The sequence below is a fragment of the Brassica oleracea genome, chromosome C2, assembly GCF_000695525.1.
Source record: "Brassica oleracea var. oleracea cultivar TO1000 chromosome C2, BOL, whole genome shotgun sequence".
NCBI lineage: Eukaryota > Viridiplantae > Streptophyta > Magnoliopsida > Brassicales > Brassicaceae > Brassica > Brassica oleracea.
The window spans coordinates 51,081,196-51,089,977 of NC_027749.1; the positions used below are offsets into that span (position 1 = coordinate 51,081,196).

The window sequence follows — 8,782 nt, forward strand, 5'->3', positions numbered from 1 at the left end:
TTTTAAAGAATTATCTAATAAAACATTAAATTATTACATAAGAACATGTATAATGTTGTCATTAATGTTGTCATTGACTCGATTGGTGTATTTGACTTTCATTTCTTTTTACTTTTCATTCAATTTCTTATTTCAGGTTGTGTTCAGTTTAAACGTTTAGATATAGTATTTTATCTAATCCTAAGTACAAAGTTTATAACAAATTCATCTATGTAGCATGACTATAAAATACAAATATCAACTTAAAATTATGTGTAAAAATGAGTTTTAATTATAAAATAAATCTCAAACAACATATGCAAAAAGCAATCATAAAACTATAAAAAATTATTTATTATTTTATAGTTTTTATTAAATTAAAACATCACACAAAACCCGTTGCAACGCAACGGGCTCATATCTTGTGTATATGATTATAAAGGGTCACGTAAGTGACTTGATCGACATATGAAAAAAAAAACGGTCGACTAAATAAAACCCTAAGAGAGACAAAAGAGTTTGTCAAGTATTTGAGATTTGATCTCAACAGCACTAGCATCCCGTATCGATCTAATTTGTGTGCGTGTGGATACCGGTAGAGGCACGACGTTTGGAGTGCTTGAAATCTCGACTTGGTTTATTCATCTTTGCGCTGCAATTAATCAGGTATATCGAAAACCCTAAGATCTAGATTTATTTCAGTATTTGCATGAGATTTAAGCAAACTAAATTCATAGGTTGATATATAAATCGTTATAAACCGGTATGAATTCCAACATCTACAACAACAGTGTCTTGTCCAGGAGAGATCAAAGAAAAGCTCGCGTGTGTGTTTGATCTGCCATGGACCTTGGCGAGAGGACACAACGCACCGTCACCGACGAAAGTTTGAGACAATGTGGATCTGCGAGATAGACGTTAAAGGTTACAGAGTCTGTCGGAGCTGAGCGATCGATGACGTGTAATAGAAGTTACTGTTTCAGTTGCTTCAATAGATTACCTGTACGTCAAAAATGTTGAACACGACTTATCAGAGATGAAAAATAAATATACGTGTTGGGGACATTAGTTTCGTTATACTTGTTATTCAGTAAATAAATATGTGGGGTTGCAACATATATTGTATGTGTCAATATATTCATTTATGTATGTTCCTGTGATGACTGATAATGAGACATAACCATGCACCAACAATCACATTATTCACCTTTTGTTTTTGTACAAGTTTTTAATGCTTTTGTGATTTTTACATCTTTTGCTCCATGAGTTCCTGTCCAGAAGCATATAAAATTAAATTATTAAAACATAAAGTATATTTGCTTCCGTTTTGTTCAGATAGTTCCTTACTTATTTGACCAAAACAAATATTTATTCTTTTTTACATTTTTTCACTTCTTCTTTAATATTCTTCTTACTTCTTCTTGATCGTGTTCACAAATCAAGTTCATCTCATCATTTCACTATTCTCTTTCTTCCCTCTCTCTCTTTAGTATTTTTTTTTGTTTATGAAAAAGTCTTTAGACTTTGGAATTTCCGATCAGAAAACACAAAAATGATGAAAATGACAATTGGAACAACCGCCGCCGGCGACGGTGAATGGGAGCTCCGACCTGGTGGAATGGTTGTACAGAGACGAACAGATGATAGCTCCAACGTACCACATGACATCCGTGTTCGGGTCAAATACGGGTCGGTCCATCACGAGATCAGTATCAACTCTCAATCTACTTTCGGTAACAAAAAAAAACTTTTTTTTCCAAATTATCATTATTATTAGGAGCCATTATTATTATCATTAATATTCTTGTTTTTGTAATTTGATTTGTTGTTGAATTTTTAACAGGGGAATTAAAGAAGAGATTGTCTGTTAAGACAGGAGTTCATCATCAAGACATGAAGATTCTATACAAAGACAAAGAAAGAGATTCAAAAATCTTTCTTGATCTTTGTGGTGTCAAAGATGGTTCGAGACTGGTTCTCAAAGAAGATCCAATTTCTCAGGAGAAACGTTTCCTTGAGATGAGGAAACTGGTCGCTAAAGAGAAAGCCAATAAAGCAATATCCGACATTAACTTCCAAGCCGATAGACTCGCCGGGAAAGTATAACTGAATTTCAAATTTCCCGCAATACTAATTAATTAATATCTCGTAAATTGAAATTGAATTTTTTTTTTTTTGGATTTTAGCTGTCGGCGTTTGATGCAGTGATTGGTAAAGGAGTGAAAGTTGAAGAGAAGAATCTGGAGAATTTGCTAGAGATGTTGATGAATCAGTTGGTGAGGCTCGATGCGATTCTAGTCGATGGAGATATTAAACTGAAGAAGATGCAGGTACTTGTTAATTACTATGGATCTAAGCATAGAGCTTCTTGGTTTAAAGAAAAATTGGTATTTATAATAAGATATTATTATATGATTTATATAGTTTAAATTTTTTAATATATTACTTTTGTCTAAAATGTGTGACTAGGTGGTGAAGTATTGTTTGTGCAGCTGATAATCAATTTTCTTTTTCTTGATTCGAACAAATGTTATGCAAGGAGGAAAGACTACAGAAGTATGTTGAGGCACTGGACGCATTGAAGATCAAGAACTCAATGCGACCACAAACGCAACCGCAGCTAAAACCGCAAATACAACCACAACACAAGGAACGAGATGTGGTGACAGTTGAGGAGGAAACGTCGAGAAAATGCACGGCCTCATCGCCAGGTCCTCCGGTTATCATAACGACGAGATGGGAAACGTTTGATTCCAATGCCACCTATGCGGCCGAGGCTAAAACGGTTAAACCGCTCCATCCAAAACTCAAATGGGTATTATTTGATTAGTATATGTATACATATACTGTGCCTTACACGATAATATTAGATATTATATATTTTCAGATTTTGTAATATATGTGGGTTTTTGTTCTTTCTAATTGTGCATGTTTTTGTGGTTGAACATTTAGGTTTAATTGTGTCGTGTGTCGTAGGCTTATAGCCTTAAGGATAGCTTCAACCAATAATGAGACCTAAGTTAATCGCGTCGCGTGAGAATGTTCTAATTTTCTTCTTTAAATAACAAATCTACAATAGATATATTCATGTAGTTCCTAAACTCATAACTTTTTTTGAGAATCTCAAAACAATTCAAGCAAGTGTTGTGAACTATATGTTAATGAGTTGCCACACCAATAAGTAGTAAATGTGGTGGTGTTGTAACTTGTAACAGCGACAGTTCAAATGCGAAACGGTCCATGACAAGACAATCTATGTTAAATACATAGGACAAACCGTTGAAACAAACCATAAACTTCCAAACAGTCGTTATAATAAACTATAATACATTGCAATATAACAGAAATTTTATTTACTAGTATATAATCATATTTCAGTTAATAACCCAAGTCTATCTCTAAATAACTCTAAGACTTGGTCATGATATGTAGTCTAGCTATTAGCTGGTAGCATCGTTGATGTAAAGATGTTTCATTACCCGCCCCGAGTTCAAACCGCATAATGTAATATTGTTGAGAAAAAAAAATATGGAAGACTTGTTTAGCACTAAGGTTCATAAGAACAAATATTTTATAGGAAAGTTATATATCAAATATTCATAGTTCTTCAATACAACCAATTAAACATATAAAATAAATAACCAAATAGTCCCAGTTTTGAATAATATAAATAACCAAATAGTCCCAGCATTGAAAGCACCAGGCCGAACTTGTTTAAAAATGCTTAATGTAAATTTTCAAGTCAGCGAAACTGAAAGAGCTTTTTCAATTCATGTCAGGATCGATCAAATAGTCCATGAAGTCTTCATCGTCACAATCCTATAAAATATACAAAGACACAACAGTAAATAAATTTGATATAAGAAGTTGGGTGTACTGTAATTCAAATATAACATTTCGTAAATTTAATATAATATAATAGATAAAGACGTGTATAAATGGAAAACTGGAAAAATACATTTCGTCACAATATTTTCACAAATATAACGTGTTTTTTTTGCAGAGTGTAAAGTTCGAGTAAGACTATCAAAATAATTAGGTCAAAACTACCATGTTCCTATGCAATCAGTTTTCAAATATCAATGATTTGTCATGTCTTTTTACATGGAAGTAATCTAAGGTCAAAAAGAATCTTTCAGCAATAGTAACAAGACTTGCCTGATTTGTAATGTTCATGTCCTGAGTAGGAAAGTGCATCTCCGGATTAGCAGCAAGAGAGTTAAACATTTCTTCATGATTATTACCCTTCAATCAAATCATTCATTGTGTGTATATTGTTAAGAAACGTTCAATCCAAACACACATACACAAAAGGATCTCGTAGTGATATAAACCAGGTTTACCTGATTTGTAATGTTCATGTCCTGAGTAGGCAAATACATCTCCAGATTAGCAACGAGAGTGTCCAACATCTCTTCATTATTGGTACCCTTAAAACAAATAATTCATTGTTCTATATGGTTAGTAAATGTTCAATCATATAGATGCACATACACACAACCGAAAGGTAAATAAAGTTAAATAGGTAAAAAATAAGAAAAAGATAAAAAGTAAATAAAACATAAACAAAAAAAAAGAGTAACAATATGACTTACGTCATTAAAACTCCAACTGCTAATGTCTTCAAGAGGATAAGCAGTAGGCGCCTCAAAATTTACACCAGTCAGGTTACCTTGATGCTGCTCAAAATCATGCACATATATATATATGAATCAAAACATTACCTTCAGATAAGTAAAAGGAAAGCTAAAATGGCATCAGTTATTAATCATTCTACCTGGTTCTGATGAAACTGAGAGTTATTTGTATCAGAAAAAACCTCGTTGATGTCATGGTGATCACTAAACATTTTGGGTTTCTCTAGTGCAGGGATCACACCACCAGTTTGAGCAATCAAGTTGTTTTGTGCCTGATCCTTATTACCCAAGAATGATGACAATGCAGAAGGAAACATTGGAGTTGAACTTCCATGGTTACTCATGTTGTTGTTATTGAAGTTCCAGTTCATGCCAAAATTTACACCAAGAGAACCATTACCATTACTAGTACCATGAACATTTCCCCCACCTGCAGAGCCAGCATCAGTACCATGAACTCTTATCCCACCAACAGAGTCAGTACCATGAACTCTTATTCCACCAAGAGAGTCATTACTGTTACTATTACCATGAACTATGATTCCATCAGGAGAGCCATTACTATTACCAGTACCATGAACTTTTACTCCACCAAAAGAGCCATAGCCATTACTAGTATCATGAACTCTTATTCCATTATCATTACCGTGGATTCTTATTCCACCAAGAGATCCATGACCATTACTAGTACCATGAACATTCCTCCCACCTACAGAGCCAGCATCAGTACCATGAACTCTTATCCCACCAACAGAGTCAGTACCATGAACTCTTATTCCACCAAGAGAGTCATTACTGTTACTATTACCATGAACTATGATTCCATCAGGAGAGCCATTACTATTACCAGTACCATGAACTTTTACTCCACCAAAAGAGCCATAGCCATTACTAGTATCATGAACTCTTATTCCATTATCATTACCATGGATTCTTATTCCACCAAGAGATCCATGACCATTACCATTACCCGCACCATGAACTCTTATTCCACCAAGAGAGTCATTACTGTTGCTATTGCCATGAACTATGATTCCATCAGAAGAGTCATAACTAATATTAGTACCATGAACTTTTACTCCACCAAAAGAGCCATAGCCATTACTAGTATCATGAACTCTTATTCCATTATCATTACCATGGATTCTTATTCCACCAAGAGATCCATGACCATTACCAGCACCATGAACTCTTATTCCTTCAAGAGAGCCATTACCAGTACCATGAACTCCTCTTCCACCAAGAGACCCATGACCATTACCAGGAACTCTTATTCCTTCAAGAGAGCCATTACCAGTACCATGAACTCCTCTTCCACCAAGAGACCCATGACCATTACCAGGAACTCTTATTCCTTCAATAGAGCCATTACCAGTACCATGAACTCCTCTTCCACCAGGAACTCTTATTCCTTTAAGAGAGCCATTACCAGTACCATGAACTCCTCTTCCACCAAGAGACCCATGACCATTACCAGGAACTCTTTTTCCTTCAAGAGAGCCATTATCAGTACCATGAACTCCTCTTCCACCAAGAGACGACCCATGACCATTACCATAAACGCTCATTCCTTGAAGAGAGCCACTACCAGTACCATGAACCCTTGCTCCACTGAAAGAGCCATTACCATTACCATTAACTCTTAATCCACCAAGTCCAACCAAATCTCCATTTTCATCTCCTCTGATCCCAACGTAATTATTACTGCCCGTAGTACCAGTAGTAGGATTATAGTTCATACCCAAAGCATTGCTTGTTGTACCATATTGTCCAAACCTAGGAGCTTGAGATGTTCCGGGAATGCTTCTCCATTCCTCTTTTACAGGCAACATACCGTTTTGAAACCCAAGATTGCCTCTCATGGGAAGCAACTTGGATCCGGTTTGGCTCAAATCATAGGTGGGTCTACGGTTCATGCAGTTGAGAGAGTCATGTAAACCAGCATTGTTGTTCCCCATGAAGCTGGATTGACCAAGACCATAGCCAGGTTGGACATTGAAAAGATTGTTGTTGCCTAGCCTTGTGTTGTAGTTGTAAGAGTGCTGTGGATTGATGTAGCCTCCTTCTGATGAAAGTGTTGAGTGCGTAGCTATTCTTTCCTTCGTTCTTTGCTCTTCATCTCTTTTCAAGTTTCGTCGGTACTTCTTTGTAGTGTCAACAGTTGCAGTATTATAAAATTAAGATTTGATTAGATAAATTCTTGTAAAAATAAAAATTCATAGTTCTCTTTGATTATATTTTTTTATTAGTTTCTAGTTATATAATCAGACAGCGTCCATTGAATCTACTATTGATGTATTGTGATGGTGTATACTATTCAGAGTTGGGGACAGTAGTAAAAATGAAGTATATTAGGGCTTGTTATACCTTGAATATACGTTAAACAAAGTTAACCCCGCTATATCTACTTCTTTATGTATGATATTTGATTCAACAATATTAGCATTTTGATTTATTGTGCTGTGAACTACGATTAAATGGCATATGGTTCTAAAAGCAGTTTAATAGATGATCGAACCTGTAGTTTGCTGGCTATGTGTGCTCTCGTCAGGGATTTCTGGTTCATGAATTTTAAAATCTTCTTAGGCGTGGCCTCTTCAAAATTATATCAAACACGAAGCAAAAGATAGAACATTAGTACATAAACCTCCAGATACTTTTAAAATGCAATTAGAAAACGAGAGTTTTGTTTACAGTTGAGTATAACGATATAAATTTCATTTATAACTTTACGTGTAACAATCTTATTATTATTATCTTTATAAACTAATAAAATAAATTAAAAATATAATTGTGTAAGTGAAAATTTGTGGTCATTTTCATTCAAAAAAGAAGAAGAAAATTTGTGGTCATTATTCACTAGCTAAAATATAGTTTATCAATACATAAAACTATTATTATTTCCATACGATAGTAGATTCAGTGAACACAACTAATAATGAAAACAAATCTAACGCGTAAATATAAGCTTAAAACTTTAAGTACTTACTATGAACGCCAATGTGTTCAATGGCCATGGAAAATTCATTTTCAAGGGTTGTCGTCCATTTGATCATAACCCTTTTAGTCGTCTTTGATGAAGAATCTCCATCACATGGATCGCTACTTGAAGTTTTCTCCTGGATTGAACCATCTGTATCGTCCTGGATTTTCTCTGAACCATCTGTATCGTCCTGGATTGAACCATCTGTATAGTTTTCACATGTAAGTTACATTACATGTAATATATAGATAGATAACAAAACATATCTTGAATCATATCGTAAGAAGACTACAGGAAGGAGTAACAATGAGATTGTTATTATTGTTCCTATCATATGCGTCATTGATTGATATGAATTTACCGTTAATTCTGTGGTCTAGAGCATGCTTCCACATGTTGTTGGGATCGTTTGGTTTGATCGGTTTTCTTACGAAGCACGGTGCTCCACAGGATAAACTCTCTTGTTCAATTTCATTTTTCATGTTTGCTGAAATCACTGTAGAAATCAATCAAACACACACAAAAGTCGGAAAGGAGCTTGTTCGCATCATCAACTGAGACTATAAGAAAAACAACTTAAGAACATATAAATCAACGACGATGTTTAAGATATTGCATATCAATTAGTGGCTTATAATGTTGTTTTCTTCTTCTTTTCAACACTGACCTGTGATTGTTTTTGATAATTAGTTTTTCTTTGCAAGATTTTCTTATTGCATTGTTATGTTTATATACATTATATATATAATCACTATTGGTTGATTTTTTAAAGTGACGTGGATGATATATATAATCACTATTGGTTGATTTTTTAATACTAGATATGTAATATCTAAAGGGATAGTATTGGTTTACCTTAGCTGTCATTAAGCGTTACATATATACATATAAAGAAGAATTTGATACATTCTCTCATTTTAAGCTAGTCCCTATATATTTTCTAAAAACAGGTCCCTTTTAAACAGGAAATAAATATTTCTCATTTTAGATTTTTAATATATATATTTAAATTTATATTATTTTTTTATTGATCAAAGATTTGGAAAATATTTATCAAAAATAAAATACAGGTAATTTTGAGCAATGAAATTTAATAATATATCTCAAAAATGGCCACAAGTAAAATTTCTTCTGTTTCTTTAGGGAGAATTGCCAAGTGTGACTCAAAACTTGGAGTCAAACC

The 8,782-nt window shown here is 34.0% G+C and overlaps 2 protein-coding genes across 3 annotated transcripts; one reads left to right on the forward strand and one right to left on the reverse strand.

The window, feature by feature from the left end:
- The first annotated feature begins 1,318 nt into the window (after window positions 1-1,318).
- LOC106325309 (BAG family molecular chaperone regulator 2) lies at window positions 1,319-3,032 on the forward strand. Of its 2 annotated transcripts, none has more exons than XM_013763351.1 (4): window positions 1,319-1,712; window positions 1,823-2,079; window positions 2,166-2,309; window positions 2,519-3,032. In XM_013763351.1, the coding sequence occupies exons 1-4, from the start codon at window positions 1,532-1,534 to the stop codon at window positions 2,807-2,809; spliced, it is 873 nt and encodes a 290-aa protein (XP_013618805.1). In that variant the 5' UTR covers window positions 1,319-1,531; the 3' UTR covers window positions 2,810-3,032. The 2 variants fall into 2 exon arrangements, with proteins under 2 accessions (XP_013618805.1, XP_013618806.1); XM_013763352.1 differs by having other exon boundaries at window positions 2,449-2,522.
- Window positions 3,033-3,744: 712 nt separating this feature from the next.
- LOC106324556 (filaggrin-2-like) lies at window positions 3,745-8,091 on the reverse strand. Its single transcript, XM_013762505.1, has 8 exons — window positions 7,961-8,091; window positions 7,606-7,803; window positions 7,135-7,211; window positions 4,757-6,760; window positions 4,575-4,658; window positions 4,323-4,409; window positions 4,138-4,224; window positions 3,745-3,798 (listed from the first exon to the last, which is right to left on the reverse strand). The coding sequence occupies exons 1-8, from the start codon at window positions 8,079-8,081 to the stop codon at window positions 3,745-3,747; spliced, it is 2,712 nt and encodes a 903-aa protein (XP_013617959.1). The 5' UTR covers window positions 8,082-8,091.
- Between the last annotated feature and the right edge of the window lie 691 nt (window positions 8,092-8,782).

What these genes read in the sequence shown, in the direction of transcription:
- LOC106325309 (XM_013763351.1), top strand. Translation starts at nt 1,532, where the DNA reads ATGATGAAAATGACAATTGGAACAACCGCCGCCGGCGACGGTGAATGG. An exon ending in CAACTCTCAATCTACTTTCG is followed by an intron (nt 1,713 to 1,822) that starts GTAACAAAAAAA and finishes AATTTTTAACAG; the next exon opens with GGGAATTAAAGAAGAGATTG. An exon ending in TTAAACTGAAGAAGATGCAG is followed by an intron (nt 2,310 to 2,518) that starts GTACTTGTTAAT and finishes ATGTTATGCAAG; the next exon opens with GAGGAAAGACTACAGAAGTA.
- LOC106324556 (XM_013762505.1), bottom strand. Translation starts at nt 8,081, where the DNA reads ATGAAAAATGAAATTGAACAAGAGAGTTTATCCTGTGGAGCACCGTGC. An exon ending in TGAACACATTGGCGTTCATA is followed by an intron (nt 7,212 to 7,605) that starts GTAAGTACTTAA and finishes ATAATTTTGAAG; the next exon opens with AGGCCACGCCTAAGAAGATT. An exon ending in ACATAGCCAGCAAACTACAG is followed by an intron (nt 6,761 to 7,134) that starts GTTCGATCATCT and finishes GACACTACAAAG; the next exon opens with AAGTACCGACGAAACTTGAA.